This window comes from Festucalex cinctus, chromosome 9 (genome assembly GCF_051991245.1).
Source record: "Festucalex cinctus isolate MCC-2025b chromosome 9, RoL_Fcin_1.0, whole genome shotgun sequence".
NCBI classification, from domain to species: Eukaryota; Metazoa; Chordata; class Actinopteri; order Syngnathiformes; family Syngnathidae; genus Festucalex; species Festucalex cinctus.
Window position 1 is genome coordinate 14,642,338 of NC_135419.1, and position 17,732 is coordinate 14,660,069.

General features: G+C 41.7%; 3 protein-coding genes across 7 annotated transcripts; all 3 read left to right on the forward strand.

Annotated features, from left to right (window-relative positions):
- Window positions 1-625: 625 nt before the first annotated feature.
- On the forward strand, window positions 626-12,501 carry LOC144025379 (UDP-N-acetylglucosamine--peptide N-acetylglucosaminyltransferase 110 kDa subunit). 5 transcript variants are annotated; one of them, XM_077531291.1, is made up of 22 exons: window positions 626-1,145; window positions 2,004-2,184; window positions 2,485-2,728; window positions 2,815-2,883; window positions 6,050-6,166; window positions 6,588-6,667; window positions 6,811-7,006; window positions 7,099-7,239; window positions 7,316-7,416; window positions 7,642-7,795; window positions 7,987-8,088; window positions 8,207-8,404; window positions 8,604-8,762; window positions 8,923-9,012; window positions 9,137-9,262; window positions 9,359-9,529; window positions 9,650-9,766; window positions 9,949-10,119; window positions 10,347-10,499; window positions 10,582-10,834; window positions 11,345-11,468; window positions 11,554-12,501. In XM_077531291.1, exons 1-22 carry the CDS (start codon window positions 1,109-1,111, stop codon window positions 11,735-11,737), a joined length of 3,168 nt encoding a protein of 1,055 aa, XP_077387417.1. In that variant the 5' UTR covers window positions 626-1,108; the 3' UTR covers window positions 11,738-12,501. The 5 variants fall into 5 exon arrangements, with proteins under 5 accessions (XP_077387417.1, XP_077387419.1, XP_077387418.1 ...); XM_077531293.1 differs by having other exon boundaries at window positions 629-1,145; window positions 2,034-2,184; XM_077531292.1 differs by having other exon boundaries at window positions 634-1,145; window positions 8,207-8,386.
- A 516-nt stretch (window positions 12,502-13,017) lies between these two features.
- atp5po (ATP synthase peripheral stalk subunit OSCP) lies at window positions 13,018-15,453 on the forward strand. Its single transcript, XM_077531998.1, has 7 exons — window positions 13,018-13,137; window positions 13,415-13,465; window positions 13,560-13,670; window positions 13,759-13,888; window positions 14,053-14,165; window positions 14,267-14,353; window positions 15,182-15,453. Exons 1-7 carry the CDS (start codon window positions 13,069-13,071, stop codon window positions 15,290-15,292), a joined length of 672 nt encoding a protein of 223 aa, XP_077388124.1. The 5' UTR covers window positions 13,018-13,068; the 3' UTR covers window positions 15,293-15,453.
- Window positions 15,454-15,839: 386 nt separating this feature from the next.
- On the forward strand, window positions 15,840-17,723 carry LOC144026288 (uncharacterized). The gene is made up of 2 exons (XM_077532876.1): window positions 15,840-16,036; window positions 16,243-17,723. The coding sequence occupies exon 2, from the start codon at window positions 16,246-16,248 to the stop codon at window positions 16,918-16,920; it is 675 nt and encodes a 224-aa protein (XP_077389002.1). The 5' UTR covers window positions 15,840-16,036; window positions 16,243-16,245; the 3' UTR covers window positions 16,921-17,723.
- Window positions 17,724-17,732: the final 9 nt, after the last annotated feature.

A 17,732-nucleotide genomic window follows, 5' to 3' on the forward strand; every position in this document is an offset into this window, starting at 1 on the left:
ATAATTCGACACCGCATTCAAAGGTCTCGGAACCGTTTCCTTCAATTAGTTTAAAGAGGGTGCCCCCTGTTGACTATAATGCTGTACTTCATTTCAATGTAATAGAGCTTACAAGCAGTTATTTAAAACTGAATTTCATTCGTTTCAAGATGAACAACACCGACAAACGACAACACAACATGTACAACATGTAATTTAAATGTCTTTCACAGCCCACTACACTCGTAACCTCCATAAAACAATGTTTCCCTACATATTTTTCTCACTACATATTCATGTAGAATTGTTAGTGAATTCGAATACTATACGGGAACTGTGGCGGTTGTAGTTGAGGGGTAATTAGTAAATTAACAAGAATACAATAGACGTCCCTGCAATTTAATGTTACACTTAAAACTGTGTATTCTAGGTCTAGAATTAGTTGGAAAAGTTAATAATTTTACACGCATTATCGTTAGTATGGAATTCATAGTTAACCTAGTATCTGCACAGAGCTTATTATAGACTGTCACGTGATCGTCTTGCGCATCGATTTTACAGGCACTGTGGCTGTCCTCATCGTTACTGCGCCAATGTATGCTTACGCCTATAGTTCGTCATTGGTCTTATTATTTTTATTAGAAGCACGTTCGACTTGTGATTAGTTAATAAATAAAATACGAATGTTACATGTTATTAATAAATGTTACATGAATACAGTATTATTTGATTTTTTTATTCGCTTTTTGCATCGAATTGACAAGATGCGGATCTACTTTCTGCCCAAAATTTGGTTACACCCACTTCGCCATTTTCTACTCGATGAGTGCATTGTCACGAAGCTGCAGCTAGCTTTAGCTTTTTTTAAACAGATTTAATGTCACTCAGAACACTTATCGTATATCGGTTCGAATTGGCTAGCATTTTTTCAACCAGGTGCTAAGTACAACGTCCACTTAGCAGACCGTGGCGTGAGGAAATTTAAAGGTAACGCCGTTTGGCTGGCAACGTGCGTTGCTGCTCGTTGTTCGACAAAGACGACTGCACGGTCGCACATTTTTCTTCTTAGACTGTAAACCCGCCGGCTGACACATTGACGTCCACCGTGCAAGAGTCGAAGGCCGAGGAGATGGCGAGCTCCGTGGGGAACGTGGCTGACAGCACAGGTTGGTTTCGTTTTGAAATCTAAAATGGCGCAAGTAGTGAAAAAAAAACGAGAACCTGTCCATTTTGCACGTTGATGTGACTAAGAATGGTGTAAATTGTGAAGATTTTGATCTGCATCATGTATCAGGTTGATCTTAGAGGTTTTGATGGGTGCCCATTACGTAATATTAGGCTGCTGTTTACCTCATTTGTCATATGGTGTTTTAAACAGGCAACGCTGTAATTGTTAGAAACTAGATTGATTGTGTTATATACGTTTGTCACATGAAATCAAGCCTGCTATGGTTAATGTCAATTATTTCTCTTATCTCCTTTTCTGCAGGTTTTAATGTGTCTCAATTCCTCTTTATTACATCAATATCATATGCAGGATTAGTGTAAAAAGCAATACTTTAGCATTGGTGCCAAGTCTCTCTGAATATAAATTAATGATGCTATGCTGTCACCCTCCCTTATTTGTTTTCACCCCATGCATGTATTTTGTCCTGTCAAAATAAAGCAGTAACATGTTTTAAAGGCAGCATGCACATTTTACTTCAAATCATTATCGAGCTGTCTTTTTGCAGTGCTTTATGTTTAAGCACTTATTCATGCATGGTCAAATGCCCCTCTTCATAGAATAGCCAATTTAAGAGGGTGTTCTAACTTCTAAGTTCATTTTTATCCATTTGTATTATAATTAATTTACCCTTCAAGGACAACAGCCACCTTTATATCCTGTGTTTTCTTGACTTTATGTTGTATATGTTATCATTATTCATGATTTATTTTTTATTTGTCTGCCATTTTCCATCCATCACATCTAATGTCTTGTTTTCCCCCTCCCCTCCGCTCCTTGGGCTGTGTTGGCGCTCCAGAACCGACAAAACGTATTCTTTCCTTCCAAGGGTTGGCCGAGCTGGCACATCGGGAATATCAGTCGGGGGACTTTGAGGCAGCAGAGCGCCACTGCATGCAGCTGTGGCGCCAGGAGCCTGATAACACAGGCGTGCTGCTGCTCCTGTCCTCCATTCACTTCCAGTGCCGAAGGCTTGACAGGTGAGGTGGCCAACCACAAGGGGCCGATGTTGTAGGGTTGAAGGACATGTGAAGGTGCGAGGAGTCGTGATCTCCTCTTTCATCAAAGAACCGTTTTCTGGGTTTTGCTTGCTCGTGAATTAAATAATGTTTCCTAGAAGTTAAGATCTTTCTTTGCAGGTTTCGTAATGAAATTATTCTTACATGTTTGAGGTTGAAAATGTTCTATAAAATGCCGGATGCCTCGTGAATTTTTTGTTTCTTCCCAATCAGGGAAACAAAAATTTGTTTGACCCATCTGTACTGTTTCTGACCCAACAGGTCAGCTCATTTCAGCACGTTGGCCATCAAACAGAACCCAATGTTGGCCGAGGCATACTCCAACTTGGGGAACGTGTACAAGGAGCGAGGGCAACTGCAGGAGGCCATTGAACATTACCGCCATGCTCTGCGACTGAAGCCAGATTTCATCGACGGATACATCAATTTGGCGGCTGCTCTGGTCGCTGCAGGGGACATGGAAGGGGCGGTGCAGGCTTACGTGTCTGCACTACAGTATAACCCTGTAAGTCTTAATGCCGCGCAATCAACTTGGATCAAGCCACCACAGTTGTTTGCACAATATTGACGTGATTTGGTTCTGTTTTGCAGGATCTTTACTGTGTGCGCAGTGACTTGGGCAACTTGCTTAAAGCGCTTGGGCGCTTGGAAGAGGCCAAGGTATGACATCCTGGTCTGGCGTTTGAAATGATGCTGTTTTGATTGATTGTTTTTTGTTTTGTTTTTTTTTTGTTTTGTTTTTTTGTTTTTTTGTGTTGCCCCTCCTACTAAAGCCATCCTTTCTCCACTGACTTTTTTTTTTTTTTTGTAAACTAGTGCCCCTCATCTTTACCACATTTTTCCTAGTATATCTCAGAAAATGGGCTTTTTTTCCTCTCAGTGAAGTTAAAAATCTTTGGATTTTTGGGCCATAGATTGCCTAAAGCTCATGTGAGTAAACGTAAAAAAAATACTTTTTTTTTAATAAAACATTTTCCATAAATTAAAGATAAAGATTTTATTTTCCCCCAGTATTGTAGAATTATTGCCCTTCAACCCCATATATTACCATTTGTCCTAATTCCTTTTGTTTACCTTGACCTTTTACAAGAGGCCACCCCCCTTCCCCCACCCTTTAGGAAGAAAGGCTCTCTTAAGTCAAACACTTGACATAATATAATTTTTCCATGCATTTGATAGTTGACTGTGGGGGGAAAATGCTGGCTCGGTCTGTGAAGAATATATGAACTGATAAGGAAGTAGTTTATATTTGCAGTGCTAAAGATAAGATGGTTTGTAACCTCGTCACTGTACTCCAGTATTATCTCCAGTTAATGGACGTTACACTCGTTTCCTCCCCTCCCATTCACCCTGAGAACTTTTCGGCTTCTATTGGCCACTTCAGTTCTTTTCTGCTTCTATTTGCCACTTCAATTCCTTTCCGATTACATGGGGCTCCCTGGGTCGGGTCAAATCTGGAGGTGTGCAGTTGTCCCAGTGGTTACAGGCCCTCTTATTTTATGCTAGATGGGGGGGTTCAAGGAGTGGGGATGGAGTAATCAGGGAGTGTCAAGCTCCTCTGCTCTGTCGCTCCACCCCCCCGCGCGCTTGCTAAGGATTGGTGGAGTGTGCGCGCCTAGAGCTGACTTCCTGACCTTTCACCCATCCCTCAAAAGTGCTGTAAAGCTCTTCAACAGTGCTTTTCATGCACACAGTCTTGTTTTCAATTAACTTTGTCCCACTATGCCAATGTTATACCATTAATTAAAGCAATTAAATAGTCAACCATATAGTTGTAAAAGTTTAAACTGGGGTACCTTTCAATGGTGCCTTCCATTGGCGTCCGGCAGACAGCTCACAAAATGTACTCCACCACCTGCGTCAGATGCGGTTCGAAAAGGACAGGCGTGCGCAGCAACAGCGATGACTTCTTCATTTCAGAGCTGTGGAGGCTTCTAGATCCAAATAAACCACAGACTTTTTTTCCCTACCCCATTGGCCAGGATTCAAGAGAGCAGGCCAGGACAAAGCATTTTAAGCATTAAAATATTTCCTGAAAATGCTAAAAGACAGAAAATCGATGATTAATTCTTCTTCCATTGTGCTTCAGATATGTAATTTCCCCAAAAGCAATGGGATCAGTTCATTATGTTTAAGATCAAGCCAGTAACTGCCCTCCTGTAGCGACAACTGAATTCAATTCATAGATCTTGAACCGACAACCACACAAAAGCCTTTCTTCCCCCCCAACCACTACCCGAGAACATTTTTTGGGTTTTCTTTTAGACTAAACATTTTTTGCATGACTGGATACTAAATATAGTCGGTTACGTTTGTTGTGTTTTGGAAGAACCTGCTACATTTCCATATTGAAAGACAAATGCATTGTTGATCAAATTTACTAACAATGTTGTTTCTGATTTTGTCTCTTTTGGTTTTTTCCTCAACTGAAATTGTTGTATAGAAGGTTTCAGGTGGGTGACACTATTCCTGCGTAGGTGCCCGGCGGAAAGGAACACTAGGGGCAGCCTCAGTCTTCTCTTCTTCCAGCCAGCCGCGGCCACCACTCTGACAAAGTCCAAAAATATGGTAACGGGTTTGTAACAGCCAACAAAAGAAAAAAAAAAAAAAAAAAACTCACTTCACACTTGAGCTCCTCTCTTGTGGCATCTCTTGAAGAGCAAATGAGAAAAGTAGCCAAAGAAATGACAGTAAGCATTTTTAACATATGCTTATACTATTTACTGAGTTCTGTATTAAGTATAAAGAAACTTGGATTTGGAAGCCGTAATGGTGAAAAACAAGTAAGAACGCTCTAACTCGTACATAACTCTTGATTATTTTTCCAGTTTTGTTTTATTTTTCCCTTCTTTATTGAGTTACAGCGCTCTGATGATGCCGATTTTGCGCCGTGAGTCTACAGTAGCGCAGGGGCTGCGCAGCGAATGCCCTCCAGGCAACTAAAAAGGCACAGCGCGCCAGCATGCGACCTCTTCCCCCATCCCCATGGCCTCTTGGTTGCAGACCTCTCTACCCTTAAAACCAGCCTCGCTCCAAAATGCCCCAATATCTCACAAGATTGGTCATGTACAAGTTTGCCCTCAAAAGTCCTTTAAAATCATTCTCAAATAATAATTTTCATTATAACTGAGGCTCTTGTTGCTATGTTTCTTCAGTGGAAATTATCCAAAGAGATGGTGGCTGTGTGTGCCAGTCTGGTGCGGCAGATTGTCTGCCAAGGGGTGTCGGTCTGTCGCTGTTGCACCAGGCCATTCAGCAAGCGAAGCGGCAAAGCGAAGGCCTCTGCCAGGAGCGAGGCTGCGCAAGCGTGCTGCGTTGTGGCGGCAAATGGCCCACCCTGCGCGCCGGCGTGATTTTTGTCGCGCATGCATTTCAGGGACCATCACCTGCACAATCGGTTCACCATCGCAGGTTGTGAGATGTCACGGTAGGACCTAGCAATTTGGGTGGTAGCTTATCCAGAGTGGTTTGAAGGGCAGTGTAAGATGGATGTTAATTTTGCCACTAAGCTTTTCAAATGGTGGCCATAACTGCGCGATGAGGGCTGATGTGTAGGTGTCGGTTGGATCTGCGCAGCGTAGGAAAAAGCAATGCAGCTTAGCGCAGCAGACGTACGCGCACGCGAGCCCATGCTGTAGACTCACTTTTTGTTTTCCTGGAGATGAGTCACTAATTTTGCTTTCTCTGCCCTTTTTGTTGTTTTTTTGTTTCTTGCTTTTATTCTCAACCTATTTTTTTTTATTTTACAATCCCTTGTCGTCCCCTCTCTGTACTACTTCCCCCTTTCTTTCTATTCTCTTCCTGCTTTTTCCATTGGGAACTCAAGGCTTGCTACCTGAAAGCCATTGAGACTCAGCCCAACTTTGCAGTGGCTTGGAGCAACCTGGGTTGCGTTTTCAATGCCCAGGGAGAGATATGGTTGGCCATACACCATTTTGAAAAGGTATGTTGCTTTATTTTCAAATAACTGGTTCTGATAATAACAAATGTATTTTTCATGGGTAGGCGTTCAGTCAATATTGACGGAAGATCCATCAATCCGTCAATGACGGATGACCATTTTGTTGACAATTGCAGAATTTAGCATTGATGGAATTGGGTTTTCTTCTGTCAATATAATAGTCAATCTGTCAATAAATTTTCCAATCAGCCAATGACGGACATCCCATTTTGGTGACGGATTGATGGATGCCCACCTCATTTTGCTGCGCAATCGATGAATGACTGAATGACGGTTCGGCTTGAAATATTGACCATGACGGAAGCGTGTCCCGATTGTGGACGATTGCTGAATGACGGACGCTCAAAATTCATTGACGCGCCCATGTTAATCCCATTTATATGTGTACTTGTCAAATTTTAAGGCAGTGACACTGGACCCAAATTTCCTTGATGCCTACATCAATTTAGGAAACGTTTTGAAGGAAGCTCGAATTTTTGACAGGTCAGTCATCTCAAGTTCTGACATTTTTGTGTGTATTCTTTATCTAGCCTGAATAATAACAATTAGTATGACGACACTTAACACAATTGTGCACAATTCAGTACCGTTTGAATATGACTCTTAGGGATATGTTGTGTTTCCAGAGCTGTGGCGGGATATTTGAGAGCCTTGAGTCTAAGTCCCAACCATGCGGTCGTTCATGGAAACCTGGCCTGTGTCTACTATGAGCAAGGCCTCATTGACCTGGCTATCGACACATACCGCCGAGCTATTGAGCTGCAACCTCACTTTCCAGATGCCTACTGCAATTTGGCAAATGCACTCAAGGAGAAAGGCAATGTAAGGCAATTACTTGGAGCACTGATCTGTGTAATTGACCAAGGTTGGAGGGTCTATCACGTCGTTGACAAACTCTGCCCATATCTTCCCAGGTGTCAGAGGCGGAAGAGTGCTACAACACAGCTTTGCGTTTGTGCCCGACGCACGCAGACTCCCTTAACAACTTGGCTAATATCAAGCGTGAACAGGGCAACATTGAGGAGGCAGTTCAGCTTTACAGGAAAGCACTAGAGGTACTACTTTGATGATTAGTAAAATGTCGGTTCAACATGATGATCGAAATCGCTTCAATAAACCATGTGTTTCCAGGTGTTTCCAGAATTTGCTGCAGCTCACTCCAACCTGGCCAGTGTCCTGCAACAGCAGGGGAAACTCCAGGAAGCCCTCATGCACTACAAGGAAGCCATCAGGTTTGTAGTCATGCAGTAATATACAAAATAAGACTGTGCCATACCTGAATGTGTTGTATGTGAGTCTCGAATCGTGTGTTTAGTGATAAATTGCCTCTATTATGTCCAGTTATGACTTTTAATCTGGTGCGGGAGAACATGATACCAGATCACACGTTAACTGTACTTATGTACAGTAATTATGCTGTTCACAGAAGCCGCTAACGCTTTGTGCGTGATTTGCAGAATTAGCCCCACATTTGCGGACGCCTACTCAAACATGGGCAACACGCTGAAGGAAATGCAAGATGTGCAAGGAGCGCTCCAGTGCTACACCCGTGCCATCCAGATCAATCCTGCTTTCGCCGACGCTCACAGCAATTTGGCTTCAATACACAAAGTATGCGTTATTCGACTTTCCTTTGGACTGTACCTGTACTGTCATTTACAGCTATCTGTCTTATTACAAGATATATTATTAGTATGTATTTAACTAAAATAAAGTCACAATAATGCCGTGGTTGAGTGTTATTTATAATATGAATGTCACATGTTACTAATGTATTCAACTGTTTTTTGTTGGTCTGTTAGGATTCTGGAAACATCCCAGAGGCCATTGCATCGTACCGCACCGCCTTGAAACTCAAGCCTGACTTCCCTGACGCTTACTGTAACCTGGCACATTGTTTGCAGGTTGGTGGTGTTTGTTCGTTACATTCCTACCATTTATATAATCACTGTTCGAGATAGTTTCACTTTGCTTTATGTCAGCATTGTTTTAACTTGGAGTATTTCTGCCCACGCTTTTTAGATTGTGTGCGATTGGACCGATTATGATGAACGGATGAAAAAACTCGTGAGCATTGTCGCCGACCAGTTGGACAAGAACCGCTTGCCATCGGTGCACCCCCACCACAGTATGTTGTACCCACTGTCTCACGGCTTTCGCAAGGCCATTGCCGAGCGCCACGGAAACCTTTGCCTGGACAAGGTACACGCTCTCTTCAAAGCAAGTAACATTTTGACTTGTTGATGGGATGGGTGGGGCTTGGTGGAGGTGACTGGTGTCACTGGTTGCAGATATGAGGTTTACACTAGATCAACATTGTTTGAGATTTATGTAGCAAAGTCCACGATGCATCTTTCTAGTGTAGCTCCTAAAATATCCTCCTCTGACTGTCGTGTCTACACGTTTGCTTGTCAAACAGATCAATGCATTGCACAAACCTGCCTACGAGCACCCAAAAGATCTGACGGCCAGTGGCGGACGTCTGCGCGTCGGTTACGTCAGCTCAGACTTTGGCAACCACCCGACTTCCCACTTGATGCAGTCCATTCCTGGCATGCACAATACTGAGAAATTTGAAGTGAGTCACTGTAAACGCTAACTTGATTGAGCTGCAAATGTTATGTCATTGGGCGTTTCACAAACTTGACTTGACTCGACAAAAAGAATCACTGGGTAGGGTTTGTATAGAAGATTTGGTAATTTCTTAATTACGCCAATTTTCCCTTTCACTCACCAAGGTGTTTTGCTACGCACTGAGCCCTGACGACAGTACAAACTTCAGAGTGAAAGTTGTGGCAGAGGCTCATAATTTCACGGACCTCTCACAGGTAACTTTTTTTTTTTAACTATTGATGGTAATAGCTACAATTAGCTGTGTTGAATTGTTTAAAAAAAGAAAAAGAAAACATTCTTTTTAGGGATTTGTACTGATAGCGTTATTTCTGCTTGTAGATTCCTTGTAACGGCAAGGCAGCTGATCGCATTCACCAGGATGGGGTCCACATTCTGGTCAACATGAATGGTTATACCAAAGGGGCCAGAAATGAGCTGTTTGCCCTCCGCCCTGCACCTATTCAGGTAAGGTCAACATCTCTCAAAGAATGAATCCTGTTTGGCTTGTTTAAAATGTGTATATATATTTTTTAAGTCATTTGGTTTTCTCTCTCGCATTAGGCTATGTGGCTAGGTTATCCTGGAACCAGCGGCGCTCCCTTCATGGACTACATCATCACCGACAAGGAGACATCGCCTGGGGAAGTAGTCGAGCAATATTCCGAGAAGGTTGCCTACATGCCGCATACCTTTTTCATTGGAGATCATGCCAATATGTTTCCCCATCTCAAGGTTTGTCCTGCCTCCATACGTTGTCATTGTTTTTTAGAGTTTGGATTGATTTTCTTTTTAACCAATATTTTAAATTTTTTTATTTTATTTTATTATTTTTTTTGCTTTTGGTACCCGCAGAAAAAGGCAGTGATTGATTTCAAATCAAATGGCCACATCTTTGACAACCGCATCGTTCTGAATGGTATTGATCTGAAAGCCTTCTTGGACAGTCTGCCAGATGTCAAAGTGATCAAGGTAGATTCCATTTTTGAAGGTGGAAGAAAAGTGATATGAGTAGTTTTTAAACACTGTTGGAGCGCTAGTCCAGTCGTGACAATTATTCCTGACATCCAAATAAGTGACTTTAGGAAAAAATAAAAATATTGGCAATATTTGTTGCTCATGTAACTCAAACTTTTGAATCTGTGGTTGGCCAGATGAAATGTGACAACAATCAGGAACCTGCTGCAGACACAAACGGAGCATTGTCTATGCCCGTGATCCCCATGAACACGGCTGCTGAAGCAATCATCAATATGATCAACCAAGGCCAAATACAGGTCACCATCAACAGCTTCACCGTCAGCAATGGCCTTGCCACCACTCAGGTAGACATTAGAATAAGCTAATCGTTTTGATCCAACCAGTACATTCAAGCGGAAACTCTGTATGCAATCCGAAGTGTTACATTTGATGATTCAGTTACAAGAAACTACATTCTTAGACATACCCATTTCAGTTTTTCTTTTAATTTTTTTCCCTCACTACCATTGGTCGGAGTGAATGTTCACAAACGCTGTGTTGATGTACAGGATTATTTCCACCCCCTTTTCAGATCAACAATAAAGCTGCCACAGGAGAGGAGGTGCCGCGTACAATTGTGGTGACAACCCGCTCCCAGTATGGTCTTCCAGAGGACTCCATTGTTTACTGCAATTTTAACCAGCTCTACAAAATTGACCCCCCAACCCTTCAAATGTGGGCCAATGTAAGTAAAAGCTCCCTCTAACACTACATTAACACCAAATATTGCTTTTTAAGCTTATGTTTTGCGACTCCTTTCCTCCCAGATCCTCAAACGCGTACAGAACAGTGTCTTGTGGCTCCTTCGCTTCCCCGCTGTGGGCGAGCCCAACATCCAGCAGTACGCTCAGAACATGGGCCTCCCCGCTTCGCGCATCATCTTCTCACCGGTGGCCCCTAAAGAAGAACATGTTAGGAGGGGCCAGCTGGCTGACGTGTGCTTAGACACGCCCCTGTGCAACGGTCACACCACAGGCATGGATGTTCTGTGGGCTGGAACACCCATGGTCACGATGCCAGGTGGGCAAAACACGCACACTATTTCTTATTCAAGTGGAGGTCAACCTTCAACATTTCTTGATAATATGTTATATGTAGCCTCACTAGTCTAAACTCACTGATTAACATTGTATTTGTGGAATAGGAGTTATGAAGCAAAATCCAGCTGTTTTTATCCATCTCAGGGGGCGGCCATTTTGCCGCTTACTGTCGACTGAAGATGACATGTTGCTCAGGGGTCAAGCAACAACCAATCAGAACTCACCTGTTTTCTGAAGCTGCAGTTTTATTGGTTGTCGCCTGAGACATCAACAGCAAGTGGCAAAATGGCTGCCCCTTGAGATGGATAAAAACGACTGGATTTAGCTGCATAACTCATATTCCACTGACACAATATTAACCAGAATACCACAGTTTGACTAGTGGGGCTACATGGAACATTTTATTGTTCCAAAAAATTTTTTAGGGGGTTGACTTCCCCTTATAAACAATATCAATTGACTAATTGTTACCAATAACATCCTTGTAAAGGTGAAACACTAGCCTCACGAGTGGCTGCTTCACAACTCAGCTGCCTTGGCTGTCCGGAACTCATCGCTCATAGTCGACAGGACTACGAGGACATTGCAGTCAAACTGGGCTCTGACATGGAATAGTAGGAAGAAACTTTTTGTTTGTTTGTTTGTTAAACTTGTGGCTGATTGAGCCGTTCTTTTTTTTTTTTTTTTCCCTCTCGTCAGCCTGAAGATGATCAGGGCACGTGTTTGGAAGCAACGCATCTGTAGTCCCCTCTTCAACACCAAGCAGTACACGATGGACCTGGAGAGGCTCTACCTGCAGATGTGGGACCACCACAGCAAGGGCAGCAAGCCGGAACACATGTTTCAAGTGCACACAGTAGTAGAAACCGGCGACAGTGCTTGAGCTGGAAGCCCTCCCACAACTTCTCACAAAATACCACAGTGTTTCCGACCCGCCATCTTTTAAATATCCTAGTTTGGTTTACTCGCAGCCCTCTTCTATGACTGTTTGTGTTGCACACACATTTCAAAGCGGGGGTCAAAGTGTCATGAACACAGACGTTTATACCCCCGCCTCCCTCTCCCCATTCACGTTTTGTATCGTGATTGTGTCTGAGACTTCAGTAGAGGAAAGCACGAGACTATTGAGTGACCACTGAACACTTTTAACTACTCTGATCAGTAGAAGTACACTTCTGTTGCCGTTTGTGTGTGTGTGGATGTACAGGACTAATTGATTTGAAGTTTGTGGCGCAAATATCCGACCCTTATAGTTGTTCTATTTATAAAAGGATCCATGATATTTTGTTTGTTGTATGAGAATGTCGCAACCATGGAAATTCTTTTCAGCTTTAAGTGTTTCATTTTAGATTGCAGATTATCTCTACTTTCTCTGGGTAATAATATGACATCCTCTCCTCACCAAATCTGAAATCTAGTTTCGTTTTGATGTTGTTAGACTGCTTACAAACATCAATTGGCATTTGGATGAAGTTCTAAATTGCAGTATAGCTTGAAACAGCGGATTGTTTTAAATCACACCGAAGGAACAGCCTAGGTAAGTATTTTCTTAGCAGTTTTGTTTTTGTATAGTCTTGAGTTTATGCTCTGTTATGCTTTTGCTCTGAATATGGGGGGAAATAAAGATGGCAATTTGAAGAAACAAAAGACTCTTGAAAACCTTTGTGCGACTGTGGGAGATAAACTGAGCAATATATTTTACCTAAGAAGGGATGGAGGAATACACAAAGCAACTGAGGGAGGGGAAAAGGAAAATTAGAGTTCAGACCTGCCAAACCGGCAAAATAAATTTCATTTTGTACATTGTAATGCATGCAGTATTGTAGTATCATCCCCACTTTTATTAAATAGAAGTAGCTACCTGTAATACTTTTTTTTTTTTTTTTTCTGATTAAACTCTCATATCTGCTAAATATATTTTAATGTTGACCACCTGTAACGTTTCCTAGGTAGAAAGAAGTCAGTAAAGTCCCACCTAACAAAAACTGAGCTACGATTAAATGCAACAATTAGGATGGTAATGATAGTCTAGTAGTTCATCCTAGTCTGATTGTTTAATTTAGCTTGTGGGGGAATAATTTCAATAAACACCCAAATTTGAAGATGACAAAATAGACTATATTGATAGAATGGATGGATGAGAGAATCAGCATAGCCGCACGGGTTGGAGGACTACAAGTCCCATGGATAAGACGTATCTTATTTTCATTGCACATGCGCAGTCTTTGCTTCCAGTCTGGACAGCTTGAGGAGAAAATGGCTGCGCTCATGCTAGGACAGCAGGTAAGGCGTTCAATGATTTTACACATTTGATTAGTCTTACAATAGTTCAAATTCGGTATTCCTATGTTAAAAAGTAATTGTAACGCACTGTAACTATAATGGAGACCCGCTGTAGATTTTTGAATGTCACGAATAATTACAAGCGGGTTTACACTTGAATGACTGCTAAAGTGCTAGCCTACCCGTTAGCTGCTATGGACAGTATTGTATGTTGTGTGTATATTGATATGCTCACGATCTTGATATCGTTAGAATTTTGCTATTTCTCTTTGTGCAGGCCCGCCAGTTTAGCACATCAGCACTCAGGCCTGCAGCCAAACTGGTCAGGGTAAATAATATTGATGCAACATGTTAGCGTGACCGATCCTACATTTCTATAGGGTTGCAAATGTGTTTTAATCTCATCTTGAATTTCCCTCAAGCCACCAATCCAGGTTTATGGTGTAGAAGGTCGCTATGCCACTGCTCTGTTCTCAGCTGCCAGCAAGCAAAAAAAACTGGACCAAGTGGAGCAGGAGCTGGGTAAAGTGAATGTAAGTAAAGAGGATTTGTAAATCCAAGCAGATTTGGAAGAACACAGTTGAATGATGTAATCTTCTCAAATGCTGCTTTTCCACACAGGCTCTCATCAAGGACCCCAAACTTTCTAGTATTGTCTTGAACCCTCATGTGAAGCGCAGCCTCAAGCAGAAGACCTTCCAAGATGCTCTTACAAAAGCAAAAGTCTCCCCTATCACAGTGAACCTCATCAGTGAGTTGTCACATGAAGCTTATTTTTTAATATGATAAATATTCCAGTAATGGGGAGAAATGCTACATTGGTGTATGTTTACATAATATAGCAAGCGGAACTTGCGTGTCTTTCTAGCTTTGTCTGAAGATGAACGTGTGCTGATGTATTTTTGGTTTCTGCAGATGTTCTGTCTGACAATGGCCGCCTGACCCTAACTGGCGACGTCATCACTGCTTTCGGCAAGATGATGAGCGCGCACCGCGGAGAGGTGATCTGCTCAGTAACCACTGCTCAGGTAGGTTGCACACAAACTCCTGCCTATCCTGTTTATTATTATCTATGAATACTTATTGTAGCTATACATGCATGTACTCAATCAATATATATTCATTTCAGCCGTTGGATGCAGCTAATCTTGCTGAGCTGAAAGTCACACTTAATGGATTTCTTCAGAAGGGTGAAACTATCAAGCTGGAAACCAAGGTACATTTTTAGATGACTTTTCATTTTCCTACCATCTTGTCTGTGGTACAGTGTACAGGACATACATGTATATGTCAACAATTCTTCCGCCGCAGAAATTGGGCTGAACAGACAAATACTTTGATTTTTGTTTGAAAATATTTTAAGACGTTTTATCAGTTAAGGAAATAAATAAGACTGCATAGTGGGATATTTTTTATTTCTTTTTTTTATGTTTAAGACCTTAATCAAATGTATGAGGGGGGAAAAAAGTATTTGACCTGGATTTAATAACATTTATACTTGGGACTGACATCACTAATTTTGGCATTGCAATTTATTTCGTTTGTGTGCACCATAACAGCTAAAACCTGCTTCACCTTGTGTGCTTTGAAACCTATTAATTGACCTGAGTCTGCAGGCCTCACACTCCTACTGGGTTTATACAATACAATCAATAAATATCATACATACTTTAGACGGCATTTTGTCTAATTTGTTTATGTAATGACTTTTTTTTTTTTTTTGTCTTGTTTCATGAAATCAAAAATAGGTGCCTTTTATCTGTGACTAACAGAGGACGGATTCCTTTAACAAAAAATAAATAAAAACAAAAAAATAAATAAAAACAATCTGTGAATGTGCAAATGCCAAACTAAGGATAGTTTTTTTTTTTTTTTTTTTTTAACTACTTCATGGATATATTTGAATGTAATCTGCTTTTATGACACATATTTTAATTTCCCCATTTCAGGACAAATATACTTATTGTGATTCTGTATTATCTAAAATTATACCACTAGGATTTTGCGGTAGCAGTAACAAAGTGTATGTGACTTCTCTTTCCAGTCCGATCCTTCAATCCTGGGCGGCATGATCGTCAGTATCGGGGACAAGTATGTCGACATGTCCACAAAGACAAAGATTCAGAAACTGACCAAGCTCATGAGAGAAACCTAAGTCCCGTGGACTTCATCTTGCATCTGTTTAAGAAGAAAAGACCATCAAGTGGACAAATGCTGATAAATGTAAATTGCTACATGTCTAGCATTGCAATTGCTCCAGAAATCCAGTGTCTGTACTTAAATTCATTTGGATATTAATAAAACCTCTCAACAATATAGTTGTCTTTTTTTTTTCTTTTCTTTTTTTAAAAATTCAATTAAAGTACACTGACATATCTTGCAGAGACAATCTTATGTGATCCAGTCACTTAATTTTATGCATTTATAATTTATTACACTTATTGGGGTCAATTATACCCAGGTTGTATGGCTGTATATAAAATAAATGTGTGTGTGTGTGGGGGGGGGGGTAGTTTCCATTGTCGTGTTAAAAAAACAAAAAACAAACCCTGCTGTCTCGTTTAGTTTTGAGCATGGTGAGCTGTGTGTAGTCTCGCGTGGTATGAAATATGAGCTTTAATTTGTTAAACGTTTTTTTTTTTTTTTCCTGTTGTGCCGTTCTTCCCGGAAGTACGAAATCATCAAACTTGCGCATGCGCGGCTATTCCATCTTGCTACATTTTTTTTTTTCCAGGCTAAAATGGCTTCCTGTCTCATCTCGCTTACTGTCTGAAGGATTACAAAAAAAGGCGAAGCTATTGCTCGCTTTTATTTGCGGACACATTAGCGTACTTTGCAGACATGATTGTTGTTAACAATACGTTATTAACATTTTGCCGTGTGTTATCCCAAGACTGAGGTGAGTCCCCCCCCCCCCTAATGTAGGCTAACGTTTCTTTGAGGAAACTACGGTTCTTGCATGCTACGCTTCATTGACTATTCGAGAACATCGCGTTGTGTGCAGCGTTAAAATTCATTCTGAAGCCAGAAACTTGTATTCTTTAGTGTTATAACATAAGTTGCTATGTTATTTTGTACCCCCTTTTTTCCTCTCTTTCCCAACAGAAAATGATGCATCAAGTAACCTGTAGCAGCAGCAGCAGCAGTGACTTCTGTCTGAGCGGACCTGCAGAGGACTGCCATCCGCCAAGCCGTTTTGATCTATGCAGCCTCCAGTCTAACAAGTTCTACCCTTGCTCTCCCACAAACTCTGGCTTGCACCTGTCATTCGCAGGCCTTGCTCCATTGCCACAGAACATGCACAAAGTGATGGCCGGTCCGACGCAGGAGACCCACAATGCCTTTCAGCTTCCGCCGCTGACAGTTAATAACGGGGAGGTTGCGGTGCCTGATGGCGCAAAAAAAAATACAGGTAAAATGAAGTCCGGGAGAAGAGGCAGACCATTGGGGACGACGAAGTTAGCGGGTTACCGCACAAGTACTGGCCGTCCACCCGGGACCACAAGAGCTGCTGGTTTTAAAACCAGCCCGGGGAGGCCCCTCGGCACCACCAAAGCAGCCGGCTATAAGGTGAGCCCCGGCAGGCCCCCAGGTAGCGTCAAGAGCCCGGCGAGGCTCAAGGAGCAGCAAGGTGGCGGTGAATGTGACGCTCCCAAGAAACTCGACTTCACTCCGTCGAAACTGGACTTCACTGCCTGTGATCTTCCGCTGCTTGCCTATGCCATGATGGAGAAGAGAAACTTGTGCGATCCTCTTGTTAAACCGGATGAAACCAGTTCATAACATTGGAATGCAGAAAAGAAAAAAAACTCAACATCCTGACTCTTTATGTAAATACAGTCTCATCTACATCAACAAATTCCCTTTTACCAAGATGAACTTGGCAGGGATGCATGCATGTTATCATTTTGGTGGTTAAAAAAAAGAAAAACTGTCTTGTCGTAATGTGATCCCACCTTGAACATATAGGTCCAGTAACTTGTACAATTTTCTATACAAATATTTTCTTGATAAAACAGCCAATCACATCACCGCTATTCGAGCTTACGTAAATGTTTATCCACTTCTTTTGAAATGTTCATGTTTGTTTTCTTGTAAATACCGGATTTTTGGTACAGCTGGCTCAAGTGTTAGTAGTGTTGTTTATGATGTATATACAATATCATAAACAGGTGTTCCCAACCTTTATTGAGCCATGGCTCATATTTTACATGAGAAGTGAAACTCAGAAAACCACAAAACAAAAATGGCACCAAAGGGGCGTTCATAGATGATTATGTACCTTCATCTGCCATCTAGTCAAGTAATTGTTCTGCCTGTCACTATGTCACTGGCATAGATGGTTGAACAAAGACATACATATTTTTTGGACCAAAAATCACAGTGTAAGCTACAAGAGGCTACTTGGTTTAATACGTCGTAGTTGTTGGGAAAGCCATTGTTACCATGTTTGTCTGACTGAATGTGTTAAACATCTCCTTACATACTTTTCACTGTCTTGTAACCATATTACTTACTGATCCACAGCATGTTGTCTCACTTTGTTGGGGGAAAAAAAAAATCAAAATAAAATTGTTTTGCTCATGCCTCATCGT